Source organism: Chinchilla lanigera, unplaced genomic scaffold (genome assembly GCF_000276665.1).
Source record: "Chinchilla lanigera isolate Chin_1 unplaced genomic scaffold, ChiLan1.0 scaffold00053, whole genome shotgun sequence".
Lineage (NCBI taxonomy): Eukaryota > Metazoa > Chordata > Mammalia > Rodentia > Chinchillidae > Chinchilla > Chinchilla lanigera.
The window spans coordinates 3,633,654-3,650,069 of NW_004955454.1; the positions used below are offsets into that span (position 1 = coordinate 3,633,654).

Sequence of the window (16,416 nt, forward strand, 5' to 3'; positions counted from 1 at the left end):
TTCTGAGAAGGGAAATATTTATGATTGGAGGATTTAATGTATGATCTTTTCATTACAGATATGGCGTAAGATATTTCTTCAAGACTGGACCTGGTGACCTGTTATTTCTGATATCTTTAAGCTGACTTACAGACAAAGAGAAACCTCACAGAGTTCCATTTTTTTTTTTTTGCTATACACCTTTCTTGGCACCTAAGTTCACCTTGCAACCATGTATGGGAGTGCTCGCTCAGTTGGGAAGGTGGAACCAAGCAACCAGAGCCCTGGGCGTTCACCCAGGCTTCCACGCTCTCCTCGCTTAGGTCATCGTCGGACCAATAGTACAGGAGGGAGTTCTGGAAGCAGTGTTGGAGGTGCCAGTGGCAAAACCCTTTCAATGGAGAATATACAATCCTTAAATGCTGCCTATGCTACATCTGGCCCTATGTACCTAAGTGACCATGAAAACGTAGGTTCAGAAACACCTAAAAGCACCATGACACTTGGCCGTTCTGGGGGACATCTGCCTTATGGTGTTAGGATGACTGCTATGGGCAGTAGCCCCAATATAGCCAGTAGTGGAGTTGCTAGTGACACCATAGCATTTGGAGAGCATCACCTCCCTCCTGTGAGTTTGGCATCCACCGTACCTCACTCTCTTCGTCAGGCAAGAGATAACACCATCATGGATTTGCAGACACAGCTGAAGGAGGTATTAAGGGAAAATGATCTCTTGCGGAAGGATGTAGAAGTAAAGGAGAGCAAATTGAGTTCTTCAATGAATAGCATCAAGACCTTTTGGAGCCCAGAGCTGAAGAAAGAGCGAGCCTTGAGAAAAGATGAAGCTTCCAAAATCACCATTTGGAAAGAACAGTATAGAGTTGTGCAGGAAGAAAACCAGGTTAGTTTTATATGTCATCTATGTTATTGGCTGAATTTATGTTTATACAAAAATGAATTATTCTTTTTCTTTTTATACTTAGTTCACTTACTTTTCCTTACCTTATTTATTTTAGTGTTTTTTCTCCACAGTATCTCATCCTTTTTCAGATTTGCTGAGGCTCTGATTTTTTTAAATTGGGTGCCATATCTGCTTGCTCCCTGTTATTCTTGTTTTTTTTTTTTTTTCCTGGCTTCTCTTTTCTATTCGTGAATTATCTTTCAATATATACTTTCTTTTCTTTTTCATTTCTTTTTCAGTTCTTATATGACTATAATTTTGCCATATAATTTTAACATTCATCTCCAAAATTAGATTGTGTACCTTAATAAGTATAAGGTATACCATCAATATTTGTTACAGTAAATGTCAAAAAACTCAATCTTACCAAAGAAACTTCAACTATAACAAATTAAATCACTGTGCTGTCAAACCAGAACAGTTACTACTTTATGAAAACTAATATTATTGGTGTAAGTTTTAATTAGGTGCTAATACTGAGTCACTTTTTTTGTTGACATTCATCAAAGGTTTACTTCTGGATGCTTATGTACTTTTTGATGTTCTTCAGTTCTTTCAGAGGGAGGAATGGCAAGTAGGTGTGATGGTTGCTTTGAGAAAGTAAAATTTGTAGGCGTTATAATTACAGAGTATTGTGGTTTAAGCTAAGTAGTATCTTAGTGGTTATACAAAGCATTCATTACTTTTCTTTACTCTTCCAGGTGATGGTTGATGCTTGGTGACAGCTATGTCACAATCACTGATATATAACTACAAAGATGTGAGCAAAACATATTTAGCCTATAGCAATTAAACTCTTAGACATCGTTTTTGTTTAAAAGATTTTTAGAACATGTCTTAAACTTGGAAGCTTGAATTACCTGCCTTTTTTGCTTTGTTAAAAAAATTATCTTGTACCCAGCCAGAAGTATTACCGAATTACATACTCCCGTAATCCTAGCCCTTTGTGAGGCTGAGAAAGGAAGACCACAAATTAAAGCTCAGCCTGAGCAACTTATTGATTTAGCAAGACCCTATCTTAAAATAAACATAATTTAAAAAGAACCAGGAATGTGGCTCAGTGAGAAGGCCCTAGGTTCAATCCCTAGTAGTACTTTAAAGAGAAAGGAAAAAAAAAAAAGAAAAAAGGAAACTATTTTATATCCTTAAAGGATAATTTTAAAGTAGCTACCATATTGTTGGTATTATACTTTATTTTTAGGTTAGGTTATTAAGAATTACATAGAAAGTAATAAAGTTATCTAAATTTCTGCAGTGTTATTGAATGATGCTAAGAAGTAAAGGAGTTAGAAGTGATTTGTGTCAAAAAAAAGGGAAATGATCTGTGTCTCTGAAGGAGATCTAATTTATGATATCTGTTGATTGTCTTGAGTGTATTGTTAAACTGAGTTCAAGTATTCAGGTCTGCTGTTTTGGCTACTGAAAATCTCTAGTAATACTGTGTTTTGCATTTTAAAGCTACTCTTACAGAGATAAAAATTTCTCTTTTGGTGGGGGGGTCATAAATGGAATAAAGATATAAATAAGATAGCAACATTTACCTTACATCCTACAATCATACTATTGTATTGTTAACATTTTGATGTATCTCCTTCATGAATATCAATGTGTTCATACATAACAAATTTTATACAAGGGGAATATTGTAGGTGTTATGCTGTGGCCGTTTCTTAAGTCGACATTTCTCCTGTATGTTAAAGTCGTTCAATGTATATCTAAATCATTTTTAATGCTTTTGTACTGTTTCATTCACTTTATATTAGTTAATTTAATTTTTCAGTTAAAAATCTACAAATTTTACTTGAAATAACTTATGTAAATTGAAAATTAAGCCTTGAGTTCTTTTAAGTCAGTGATTTCAAAGTAATTAGAAATTGTAGTTTAATTCTTTCTCAGAGAACATAACCTCAAACTACTTGACTTTTACTTTTTAACTAGTAATTAAATTTATCCCTTTTGGAAATTTGAATACTTTAATACACTTACATCTCTATTAGAGATCCAGCCTTAAAAAGTTAGAGAAAATGTCCTTTAAAAAATATTCCTGCCAGGCATGGTGGCACATGTCTGTAATCCCAGTTCTTGGGAGACTGACATAGAGAATTTTTGATAGTTTTGTAGTATCATTTTTGAACTTACTTGCTTGTTTGTTTGTTATTTATACAAGTTTTGGGATTGAACCTTGTGCCTTATACATGCTAGGCAAGAGCTGTACCACTAAATTATCTCTCCAACCACCTCTAGATGGTTTGCAAATCACTGATGTACAAGATAAATGTTTAAATAATAATGTGAGTAGAATGAAGAAATACATATTTTTTTGTTTAGTTTACAGTTAGTTGTCAGAAAATAAAGTACAATACCAAAAATACTATTATTCCTAAATGTAAAGATAGCAGATTAGACCTAGCAGCACTCAGGAGATGCTTAAAGACCACTTGCCAGGTTTTGCAGGGCAGCAACTGGAACTGACTCTTATACTGAGTAGTTGAAGAGGGATATAAATAAATGCAAGGACCCATCACAGGCATACAGGAGCTAACTAAAGAGATCTATAAAGTAGTGACAGAGTGTTTTTCTACCCTAAGTGATTTTCAGCCTGCAGGACAAAACAATAGAAACATGAGGAAGCAGGGCAACAGGTACTTCTAAAAAACCCTTAACTCTCAAAACAGCTGATTTCATCGATACTGACGTAGATGAAGTTTATAGGAAAATAACTCAAAAACATAATGGGCACAATGTGTTTATTGAGCTTAAAGAAGATTTCAATGAACAGATAAAAGTTTTAATTAATAAAACGTTCAGTTACTGGGTGTAGTGATGCATGCCTATAATCTTATCACTCAGGAGGCTGAGCCAGGAGGATCACCACAAGTTTAAGGCCAGTCTGGACTATATAGTGAGTTCAGTCCTAATTGAGATTTGGTAAACAGACTGCAATAAATCATTATGACAAAGTTGGCCTCATATAGGGATGTAAGAATGGTTTAACATTTAAATCAATAACTGCAATATTATACCTGATAAACTGAAGCAAGAACAAAAATCACTTGATCATCTCAATAGATAGAGGAAAAGCCTTTGACAAAATCTAACATCATTCATGATAAAAATCATGACAAACAAGGGTCTTGCCTCAAACTGATAAAGAGGTTTGACAAACCCATTAACCCACATATGGAATGGAAAACTGAAAGCATTACCTGTAAAATCAGGAACAAGACAAGGATATGCACTGTCACCACTTCTGTTCAATATAATGGTCAAAACATTAGTCAAAACAGGCAGGAGAAAGAAAGAGGATACTACCTGAAAAAATAGAAAAAGTCCAGCTAACCTTATTTGCAGGTAATACGATGCTTTACATAGAAGACTCAAAAACTCCACCAGAAGACTCCTAAAACTAGTAAACAAATTCAACAAAGTAGTAGGATACAAAATTAGTACACAAAATACAACAAATAGCATACTTGTACACCAACAATAAATCAGCTAAGAAAGAAATTGGAAAAAATAATCCCATTCACAGTAGCTGAAAGAAAAAATGAAATACATAGGAATTCATTGAACCAAGGAAGTGGAAGACCTCTACAACGAAAACTATAATCCTCTGAGAAAAAGCAATGGAAGAGAATATTAGAAAATGCAAAGACATTCCCTGCTTATATAAAATTGAAAGGCTTCTGCCCAGCAAGTGAAACAACCAACAGAGTGAAGAGACAACATGCAAAGGGTAAAAATTTTTGCTGGGTACTCCTCAGACAGAGAACAAGTATCTAGAACGGTGTTGTCAAACCTTTTAGAGCTTTCAGTGATACAAGCAACCTGCTACAGTGCTTGAGCCTTTGGCTTGCCACCACTGATTTAGATTATGTAATGAATTAAAAAAAGTTAGACCCTCCAAAATAAAAGGCCCAATCCAAAAAAGAAAGTGTGTGAGGGGTGATAAAATGAGTAGATCCTTATCAGAAGAAACAGCACAAATAGCTAGTGGGTACATGAAAAAGTGCTTGGCATCTTAGTCCATTAGAAAAATGCAAATGACATTTCACCCTACTTCAGAAAGAATGGCTATTGCCAAAAATTAAAAAAATAACAGATGCTGGCAAGGTTGTTGATGAGAAGGAATCCTTATACATTGTTGGTGGGAATGTAAGCTACCACAATCTTGTGAAAATAACTGGGGATTCCTCAGACTAAAAATAGACATTCCATTAGACTTGGCTATACCTCTTGTAGTTATCTTCCTGAAGGAATTGAGACATAATGTTATAATGATACATGCATACCTCTGGTTCTAACAGCACAGCTCATAATCGCTAAATCTTAGAATTGTCCTGTATTCCCCATCAGCAGATCAGTGGGTAAAGGAAGGGTATTATTTAGCTAGAGTGGAATACTATTCAGCCATAAAGAATTACATATTTCAGTCATTTGTCAGAAAATAGATGCACTTGAAATCATAATGCTAAGTGAAATAAATGACACATGTTAAGTATTAGTTTTTCTCCTATATAAGAAACCCAAAGTATAAATAATTTAAAAAGCAAAAAAATTTTAAAAAGATGAATAATAGTAAATAGGAAGGTAGAGTTCGGTGAGATGTCAACTCATTCCCATCTAGGGATCAGTGGATGTGGATGGGAAGGAGAGAAAAGAGGAAGAAAAAGGATTAGGATGGTGTATGTGTATGTTCCACTTCCCATGATGAATGTATTTATTAGGTATTGTACATATATACTAATAAAAACAATGTAAAGTACTAGTACAGTTTGAGTTTTAATGATTTGGTATTGAATTATAAATATCAAGAGAAGAAAAAGTTTGTATTCTTTTGTCTTATGATGAGATATCAATATAGCATGGGGCTTTGAAACTGTATTTGTATTCCTTGGGTATTGGCTTTTAAAATTATTTTAGTAAATATAAGATTTGTTAAATTTGGATTTTATAATTTTGATATGTCAGTGCCCAAGTAGGTGATCTCTATATATATTTAGGCAATTAATTAGGCATCATAATGCATCATATTTGAATATTATCCAATCTCAAATTTTTTGGGGGGTTTCTGGGAATCGAACTCAGGACCTCATGCTTGCAGGCAGGCACTGTGCCACTGAGCTAAATCCCTGGCCCCTGAGATGTATTTTTAATAAAATCACAATTTCATTTAACTGTAAAGTGACCGAAACAACTTCTTGTTACAAGTATAAGAAATATCATGGAAGCTGAGTGTGGTGGTACACATCTGTAATCTCAGCACTCAGGAGGCTGAGGCAGGAAGATCACTGCAAGTTTGAGGCCAGCCTGGGCTACAAAGGGAGTTCAAGGCCTGCCTGAACTGTATAGCAAAACCCTGTCTCAAAAAGATACTCCCCTGCCCCATGAAATATTGTGGAAAAATTAGCCATTAATTAAATTTCTCTTTAAAAGCTGTACATTTCAAGAATAGATTAGCCTGGTGTGGTGGCGCACACCTGTAATCCCAGCACTCTGGAGGCTGAGGCAGGAGGATCATTGTGAATTAGAAACCAGCCTGAGCTACAAAGTGAGCTCAAGGCCAGCTTGAACTGCATAGTGAGGCCATGTCTCAAAAATATGAAAAAAAAAAAAAAAAAAAAGATTGTGTGTGTGTGTATATATATGTATATGACTACATAAAATTTACAGTGATTTGGGATTATAGGTTATAGTGTGTTAGCTCGTTATCATTTAGCTTTCTAATCATGCTGAAAATGTCCATCAATAACATTTTTTATTATCAAGTGACTTGAAAATGTCCTTATTATTGAGAAGAAAGGTATTGGCATACGTGTTGAGCTTTGAAATAATTGAGGCATTTGTTTCTGGGGATACTTTAGAAGTTATGGGAAAAAAATCAGTGCTGTATCTTTTCCACTTATTAAACTACCCTCAAAATAAAAATATTTGAATCTTCTGAAAAGGCAATTGTGGGTGCTTATCACTTCATTGCAAGAGAAACAGTCTATAGGATTTTCATATCAAAAAAACGGTGCTGAAAAAGGGTGAACCTTAGCTAGATTCTGCTCTAACTAAACATCAACGCTGGTGGAAGTATATTCTTCATGTCCCTGCTATAGTTAGCACACAATCCTAAAACTGTATGAATTTGGTTCAAAAAACAAAAAGTACAAGTTTTAAACTAAAATGAAACACTGCAGTGAGATAATAGAGATTGAGAATGCAAATTAATAGATTATAGGCAGCCGGCAGTGGGCCCTAATTAAACCTTACGCTCTTCAGCCCTCAGAGGCCGGACATCTTCTACTTTAAAAAGAAAATTGGCTTAATAGGATTTATAATAGTTAAATATATTTCCTTATTTCATTTTGATACTGGGTATTTGGGTCCATTCTAAATGTTTATACTGATTGGCTCTAGGTCTAGAATCCTATCAAATGTAAAAACTCATTTCCTTAGAATTGCCTGATACATATGGTTTATTATTGTAGGAGTCCTTGTATAAGATTAATTCTAAAATAAAAGTACCCAGCTGTTTTTATGTCTTACACTGTATTTGTTACTGAACTTTGAAATAACTGGTGCTGTGAGAATTGGAACAATACATGTATTAATAGGAAATGCTTTTTTTTTTTTTTTTTAATGAGATTCAGGAAGGTTTGTGGTGTATGTTTGAGAAGAATAGAAATCCAGTTGTATGGATTTGGAATTGCAGAGCTAATAAAGCTTTAGATGAATTATATTTTTATTTTATTCTAACCAGCATCTAACTAGATATTTCCCTCTCTTTTCATAATGCCTTGTGAGAATTTTATGTGTTGAATTTAGTTTGTTGTTTTCTTCTCCTCCTCCCTCCTCCTTCTTTCTTTTTACCCTTCCTCCTCCTTTCCTTTCTTCCTCCTTTCTCCCTTCCTCTCCCTATTCCCCTCTTCCCCTTGTTTTCTCCCTCCTCCTCCTTTTTTTTTTGGTGCCAGGAATTGAACTCAGGACTTTGCACTTGCCAGGCAGGCTGCTGGTGCTGCTGAGCTCCTCCTTCAATGCTGGGCATTGAACCCAGGGCCTCAATAATGCTAAGTACCAGTTGTACCACTGAGTCACACTTCAGTCCTTGATTGCTTATTTTAACAATAATTATTTTACAGCATATTCATTGAAATTGAGAGTATATTCTGCTGAATATTACTTTAGTGTTTTTGACCTTATATATTTTTTGGAGGGGACTCATTTTTTTTTTTTCTTTTGAGGTCCTGGGGATGAAACACAGGGCCTCATACATGCTGAGATTTACACACTGTCAGCTCTAGTGTGTGATTTCATGTTAGTGAAATAGAGTTGTCTTTAGGGGTTTGCTAATTTACAATTTAAATATGGTTTGGAAGACTCATTTTTTCTTTTATGTACAAGAAACCAGAAAATGAATTTAGTGATGTAATCTTGATCGAGGGAGGTCCACTTTACTTTTTAAAATCATACCACATGGCATGCATGGGTGCTCTGAATTCCCAGAAGATTACTGGATGTGCCTAGAAATCATACTTTATAAGAAGTGGCTGAAGGAATTATAAGAATATTTAGGACTCTTTACCTGTATTATGTGTATTTGATAGCTATGTAGGAAGAGGATTTCCTTTTCTTGGTAATTTTTTAGAGAGCCAGTTAGGAAAATTACTATAAATTCAGTTTTAGGTCCCTGGAGAATGTATAGTATTTTCTAAAAAAGTTGTGTCCAGTTGATGGAACAGTCAGTTTCACGGTAATGCTATTCTATCACTAAAAGTGGTCCCTTGGGAAGTCAGATATACTTCTGGTAGCTCTGTTTTCTAAGTCACTCAGTATTTCGGAATGCCTGAGTGGGATAAAATGATACTTGTGAAGAAATTTAGGAAGCATCTGCTGTCTTCCCCTACTCTTTTATCCCTTCTGGCCTCCTTCCCTCCTTGATTTCCTTATTCTTGTGACTTTTTTTTTTGAGATATGATTTACCTTTTAAAGCACAATTTGAGTTAAGTTCATTAGAGATCATGTGTTTCTGTATGATGAATTGAGAGTGAATTTCTGAAAAAAAAAAAAAAAAGAAGTATTGCAGAAAATGTCCTTTCAGAGGAAATGATTAATTTTGTTATTGAAAATGTTCTGTTCTCTTTTAGGCAAGATTAGAAATGCTTGTATGAACTGATTTTGTGCTGCCATGTGTATCTCTAAGTATATTCATTTTTCTTTCTGGAGTTGGGAAGTTCGTTCCTAATACAGATTTATTCTTATTTTTCCATATTACAACCAACAGTGCTTATCGAGACTCCTGTCTCTTCATGTTTGTTTTGCTAGTTTTTCCTACAGGCTCATGGTGAGTTCTGTTGTATTTTGATTGTTTGTGAATACCGGATTGAACTGATAGTGGTCCAGTTTCATTTCATGAAGGGAGAACGGACATAGTTCAGTCCTGATGCACACACTGTACTATCCCTTAACATTGGCTGGTGGCTTATATACTTCCCGAGTGTGTGGTATGCAGGGCCCTTTTTAGCTATGAAGTCACCCTTGGATAACTGCTCTGGTGTTAGATGAGCCTCAGTTATTTGAATATTTCTCTGTAGTAGCAGTTTTAAAACTTTTTGGGCTCAAAAATTTTTAAGGAGCCCAGGCAGCTGTATCTTTTTTTTGGTATCTTTTAACATTTGTCATATGTTAAAAGATGACATTTCTCTTACTTTAGGTACTAAAATAGAATTTTAAAAATTATTTGTTGCATTAAATACATTAACATAAATAACTTTTTTTTTTTTTTTTTTTTTTTTTTGGTCTCTTTTTGAGACAGGGTCTAACTATGCGGTTCAGGCTGGTCTTGAACTTACTTTGTAGTCCAGGCTGGCCTTGAACTCACAATGATTCTCCGGCCTCAGCCTCCCGAGTGCTGGGATTACAGGTGTGTGCCACCATGCCCAGCCCCATAAATAACATTTTTAAGTGAAAAATAGTTCACATATTTCTTTAATGTCTGGTGTAATAGAAGACTGATTTTCATGTTTCTACATTCAGTCTGTTACAGTTTGTTTAGTTGAAGTGTATATAGAAAATAGGCCTGATAAATACGTAGTTGGAAAAGACAGGAGTGTTCAGGTAACTACAGATTCTTTTTCAAACCATACCTAAGTTCAATAAGTTCTCTTTTAGAAAGAAAACCTTAATAGGTATAATTTATATACCATAAAATATATCAAGTTTAAATGTGAAATTCAGTAGATTTTTAGTAGACTTACTAAGGCATACAGCCATACAGTTTAGTTTTAGGATCTGGGGAACTAACTAAGTGATAGAGTGCTGGCCTAGTATGGTTTTAATCACCAGTACTGAAAGAAAAAAATCCAGTTTTTGAACATTTTTACTTGTAACTGGGTAGAAATGGTTGTTCTGTGTGTGTGTGTGTGTGTGTGCACACGCGTGTGCACGCTCTATTGGGGATTAAACACAGGACCTGTAAGTGGTAGTTTCTTAAAGTTAATTGTAATACAGAATCGAAATCCAAAACCTCAGTGAGCATTCCATGTTCTGTTATGTTAAAATGCATTGGTCTATCTTGCACCTTGATGGATTTTTTACATTTAGAGAGTGTATGTAAATAATACATATGCTTTCATCTGGATTTATTATATTGTGTATTGGTCTTTTGGAAAATACTGGTTCATTGAATTATGCAGAACTTTCAAAAGTTGACACATTTCATTAGATAAATTATAAAAATAGCATATTAATGTTGCCACCTATTTCATCAGAAAAGTCTTTCAAATATTTGTAAGATATCATACTCACTAGGTAGCTGTGGTAGATTGACAAGTGGTGGTCAGTTTGTAACATCCAACTGAACTTAACCAGTGTGGTGCTGGGTGTGGGAGGCCCACCTGAGGATTGTTGCCAGCATCATAGGAGGCAGAACTGGAGAAGAAGAGTAAAGGCTGTTGGGAGCTGGTAGAAGCTGTTGGGAGCCTGTTGGAAGCTGAGAGAAGCTGGAAGGAGCTGTTGGTTCTCTTGGAGGAGCTTGTCATGCTGGCTTTCCTGATGAACTTGGCTATTTTCATTCTTCAAGGAGCTTGGGACCTTGTTGTTGTTGAGAATGGCTTCGGTTCACTTTGGGGAGCTCTGGACCTCACTCTGAGCATCACTTCCTGGCCCTGGAGGGGAAGATGGTGCACTGCTCAGTCTACTGGAGAAGCTTGTCGTGTTGGCTTTCCTGATGGAAACTCGGCTGTCCTGATCATTGGAGGAGCTTGGGACCTCACTGTTGCTGAGGATGGCTGTGATACTTTTCAGGGGAGCTCTGATTCTTACTTTGTACGTCGCTTCCTGGCTCCAGTGCAGATCTTTTATCCTGCTGGCACAGACTTTCTAGCCTCCATCACTGACCTTTGGGTCTTCTCAGCATAGATCTGTGAAACAGGCCCGCATGAGACATTGTTATGGGCTGTAGGCCTCCAGTTGGATTTGTGAGAGGCATTGTTATGGGCTTTAGGTCTTCAGCTAGACTCACGTAGGACATTTCCATGGGATCCAAGCCCTCAGCTAGATTCTTTGGTCTTTAGTGGGTGGACAGATTTCCTGTACTGTCTTGTATATAATTCTTTGGGTGACTGTTACAAATAATCTTATAAAATATGTGTCCTGTATTATATTGTTTACCTTGCAAAAACCCCAAACCACAACAATAGCTAATAAAAATTTTCCAAAGTTCTGTTTGGTTGAGGGTTTATATTTTAGTATAGGAAGAAATAGTGTAAATTATTGTGTTTAAAGTGGTAAATTCCTTTTGTTAATTTTTTGGCAAATATCTGCCAGATACCCAAATCTAGGTTGCTAGCTCAGTTTTTATTTTTTTAAATTTTTTTTTAAGAGAGGGTCTTTTTATGTAGTTCAGCCAGGCCTTGAACTCCCTTTGAAGCCCAGGCTGGCCTTGAACTCATGGCAATCTTCCTGCCTCAGCGTCTGAGTGCTGGGATTAAAGATAATTAAATTCTCCCAATTCCTCAATAAATTTTAAATCTTACACTATAGCTTTTAGATCATTCCCAGCAGTGTTTTTCTTTGAAATAAATGAATGCTTACAGGTTTATAATATTAAGTACAATGCAATTGTGTTTAAAATTTTAAAAAATACTGTAATACGGTGCTTAACCAAATATTATCTGTGAAAAGCTAGTTGTGGCACTTTTGCGTTCATTTTTTACTATTATCTCAGACCAGGAATAGGAATAATACTGAGACATATCCCTCCAGCTCTCTTTTTTTTTTTAAAGACAGGGTCTTTCTGTGTTGCCTAGGCTGGCCTCCAACAGTTCTCCTGGCTCACCCTCCCAAGTAGCTGGTACTATACATGTGCCGCCATGCCTGATCCATCCAAAACTCTTAATCCCACAATTCTGAATAAGCTGTACATATCATTTATATATTTGATGATCAAGACACCTGAATTATAGCCTTGTATCTCTTCTCAAATTTCAGAGAACATAAGCAATATAAACAATGAGAAAACAAGCTGAAAAGCTATTTTCTTCAATTCTTTTAGGATACATCTATAAAAATGGGTGATAAAGTTTCTACACAAAGACTTAGGCACAAAGGAAAAGTGACATTATATTGACTAATAAAATGGTACAAACTCAGCATTTCTTATGCTTACATGAGGAAAAAAATGTGTTTTTTGCCTTGCAGAGACTTAACAAACCAAATCAAAATGAAACAAACTCACACATAACACTCCAGCTTTGGTAAGAGGTGACACATAATCCTGGTCTCAATTCATCTTGGGCTTAAACCCTCTTTAAACTTAATGGGATGATGAAGAAGGCACTGCACTGTGTTTCTTAGACAAAAATTGAGTAATAAAGATCATAAAAACCTTTCCATGAGAGTGGCAAAACACTCATTGCCTGCCAGTATTTGGACTCTAAAACTGAGCTCTTTCCCTTTCCTTTTCTTTTCCCTTAATAAGCTAATTAACGACTTGTTCTTACAACATGTCTCTTCATGGCAAAGAAAGTTTGAAAAGGTGCTGCCTTCTTAGGAGAGAAACACTTTAATGAGTGTTTCCAGTCTTTCCAATGCTATAGCTTCATGGAGGTTTATTTTGTATTTCACTACAAAAGCATGTTACTGAAAAGATAATATGTATAAAATTATGGTATACACAATATTTGTGGTACACATATTTATGGTACAGAGCATTTTCAAGAGAACTTCATCTTAAGTAGAAAAAAGACAGTCTGCTTAAGTGGTAGCAGATAAATTCTTAGATTTTTTTTAATATTACTGATGAAAGATGGTTATTTTTTCTCTTTTTTTTTTTCTTTGAGACAAGGTCTTGCCATTAGTTCAGGCTCTCCTTGAACTCACAGCAATCCTCCTCCTCAGCCTCCCAAGTGCTGGTATTACAGGCATGTAGCATCACACTTGGTGAAGATACTTATTTCAAGAGATATGGTACTGGTTCTGCCTCAGATTGGTCTGGACGTTGAAAAGTTTTCCCTCATTCCATATGATTTTCACAAGTCTTGCCAGAAATTTGTCCAGTTAAAAAATCTGTTCATAGTGATCCGAGTTGAGATTTTAACTACATAGATATGCATAAATATAATCGCATGTTTTCACTGGCTTTAATGTACATTGACGTTCTTAGCAGTGGGACCATTGTATTAGTTGATGGAAGGCCTGGCCTGGTGGCACATGCTTATAATCCCAGCACTTGGGAGGATGTGGTAGGAGGATCACCACAAGTTCGAGGCCAGCCTAAGCTACATAGTGAGTTCAGGGCCAGCCTGAACTACATAGTGAGACCCTATCTCAAAAAAAAAAAAAAAAAAAAAAGTTGATGGAAGATTGTACTTTGTCTTGTTTGGAAGTTTATCTAGAGTTTTTATTATTTTGAAAAATCACTTCAGCAGTCTTGATTGTTGCCAGTGTGATCACCCATATGATCTCCATTTGTGAGTATGTCTTTTTGTGTATTTGTGCCCCAGCATTTTCGTACTAGATTTCAAGATAGTCAAAGGGATATTTAGGGGCAGTATTGGGTCTGATAGGCTTGAAGATCACTGGTAGCATGGACAGAACACATAATTTTAAATCAAAGGATTTGCACTCTAATTTTGATTTGGGCTGTACCAGTCAGTGATGAGGTATGTGTGTGTGACAGTGTTTATTATTTCTGCATCCCAGTTTTCTCATCTGCACAGAGTTGAGTGTGGTGTTGTCTAGAGATTTTTTCATCTGAAATTTCCTAATTTTGTATCTGTCAGTTATCCTAGTAGAATTCTCTAAATCTGTTCACCTTGATTGCATTGCCCAAATTTAAGATTGATTTATATAAACGTGTTAGGCACTTCTGAAGTCGGGAAGTACATGATTTTTAAAGTTTTTTTTCAAAGTGTTAAAATCAGTGCTTACATACAAAGGACAAAGAGCTTTTGTATTAAATTCTGTAAGTTCTCAAATGGGGATATTTTTATTGTAATATTTACATGAGATTAAAGAAGATAGTATGTGTAGTTATAGGTAAGACTGACTAACATAAGTGTACCATGCAGTAAATGTTAGTTGAATGCAAATCAAGTTAAATATTTTGTAAATATAAATACATGTTATAACATTTTTTGCAGAATAAATATACCTTATAATCTACTACCAGAAAGCAAATAGTACCTGTAATAAGTTTCATGTGAACAACTAAGCACTACCAGTGCAGCCTTAATGTTCCTGAAGGAGTTACTAGGAACTTTGAGCAGGGTAATTGAATAGCTTGCAGGATTTTCAGTTATAGTGATACTTGTTACTCACCATTTTTATTTCCATAATGAGTCATCTCTGAATTGTAGACTGCTTTTCCAAAAGTTTTGTAGGATTGCTGGAAATTTTTCTCTTCTTTTCCTTCTCTCCTCCCCTCCTTTCTTTTCTTTCTTTTTTAAACTTTTTTTTTGTGGTAAGGGATTTCTGGCTGGCTAGTTGGGCCCAAAACTCCAGATAAGTTTAACTGTGTGTTTTTATAAATAGGACAGACTTCACAAGGCAATAGAGAGTTTGATAAAGTGTAATGTAGGATGCTTATGTTTAGTCTACTTATTTTAAACTATAAATTTCTGTGCTGTGCTTCTATGTGGTGCTTTTTTTTCTTTCTTACTTAGTTGAAATCTTACATAAATGTATGTTGCTTTAAGATATACCTTACATTATTATTACTTAGTCCACTAATATTAAAAATGTAGCATTACATCTGATGTTCCCTATGATGTGTGTGTATGCCTGCTATTGTAACATTTAAAATATATTCTAATGGTTTTGTCAGTGAAAATGTCTCAGTGATATTGTTAAATATATCTGACTACTAACACTAGTATAGTTAATAACGTACAGAACATTTGTTCTTTGTTTTTAATTTTAATTTTAATTTTTATTAGTACATGTTTGCAGAACATAATCATCCTGGGAAGTCAGCACATGTATGAGTCATCTTAATTCTTTTTATGACCCTTTCCTCTTGCTTCCCACTCCCTTCCCACATCTCTTGGTCCCCTTCCCATTTGCAAAATACCTATTTCTCTATTTTCCTGTTACCTGTTCCTAGATGCTTTCATATACTACATTGTCTCTAATCTTTACAACAGTCTCATGGGTTAGTGATATTGTCTTCATTTATATGTGAGGAAACTGAAAATGAAGAGAGGAACTTGGTTGAAGCTCACCTCTGGCAAGTGAAAGATACTTGTTTACAAGTCCAGCTAAAACGGCTTGTGGTGTTCTCAGCTAAGGACAATCAAGTGACATGTAGATACTTCTTTAAAAATATTTTTTAAAAAGTTAATGTTTATTTAGCTTCTTATTAATGTAAGTGACTGCATTATTGGAATGTAATTACACATATTCATGTATTGTGTGTGGCAACTTTCACACTCCACTGATAGAGTTTGTGAGTTTAATTGTGATAGAGTGCATATAAGCTACTAAAACAAATACAGACCCTTCACAGAGAAAGCTTGTTGGCATCTGGTTTGGTTAGCAGAATAAGGAGTAATAGCTAATACTTGTGTAGTATTTGCAAAGAAACAGGACCTGCTTTGTGGTGTCTCTGTTATCAACCATCCTAACAACCATGTAAGATAGGTACTATTATTTTTATTTTGTGGAAAGGAAAGCCGAGGTTTTTGACACAGTAATTTGTCACACAGCTGTTAAACAGCAGAGGCTGGATTCCAGCACAGGTAGTGTGCCTCTACCATTGGGTCTGTACAGACAGTCAAGGAAAGAAGCAAACAGACTTTAGGCTATTGAAAAAACATAATAAATGCTTACTTATGAAGATGGTGAAGAATAAAGTTACCACCCACCAAGTCAACAAGTGTAATTTATTATCGTAAGTATACCAAAACTGAAGTCAATACATGACTGAGAAATAATAGATTTATTTATTCAAAAATTCAATAACTACGTTATTTCAGTCAACAAACACATTC

General features: G+C 35.3%; 1 protein-coding gene across 13 annotated transcripts in view; it reads left to right on the plus strand.

Annotated features, from left to right (window-relative positions):
* Erc1 (ELKS/RAB6-interacting/CAST family member 1) overlaps positions 1-16,416 on the plus strand; it is a 451,367-nt gene that overhangs the window by 48,744 nt on the left and 386,207 nt on the right. For all 13 annotated transcript variants that reach the window (XM_013520186.1, XM_013520192.1, XM_005395949.2 and 10 more), the window contains exon 2: positions 59-880. In XM_013520186.1, coding sequence (XP_013375640.1) covers positions 212-880 — 669 coding nt within the window. In that variant the 5' untranslated portion in view covers positions 59-211. The remainder of the gene's footprint in view (positions 1-58; positions 881-16,416) is intronic.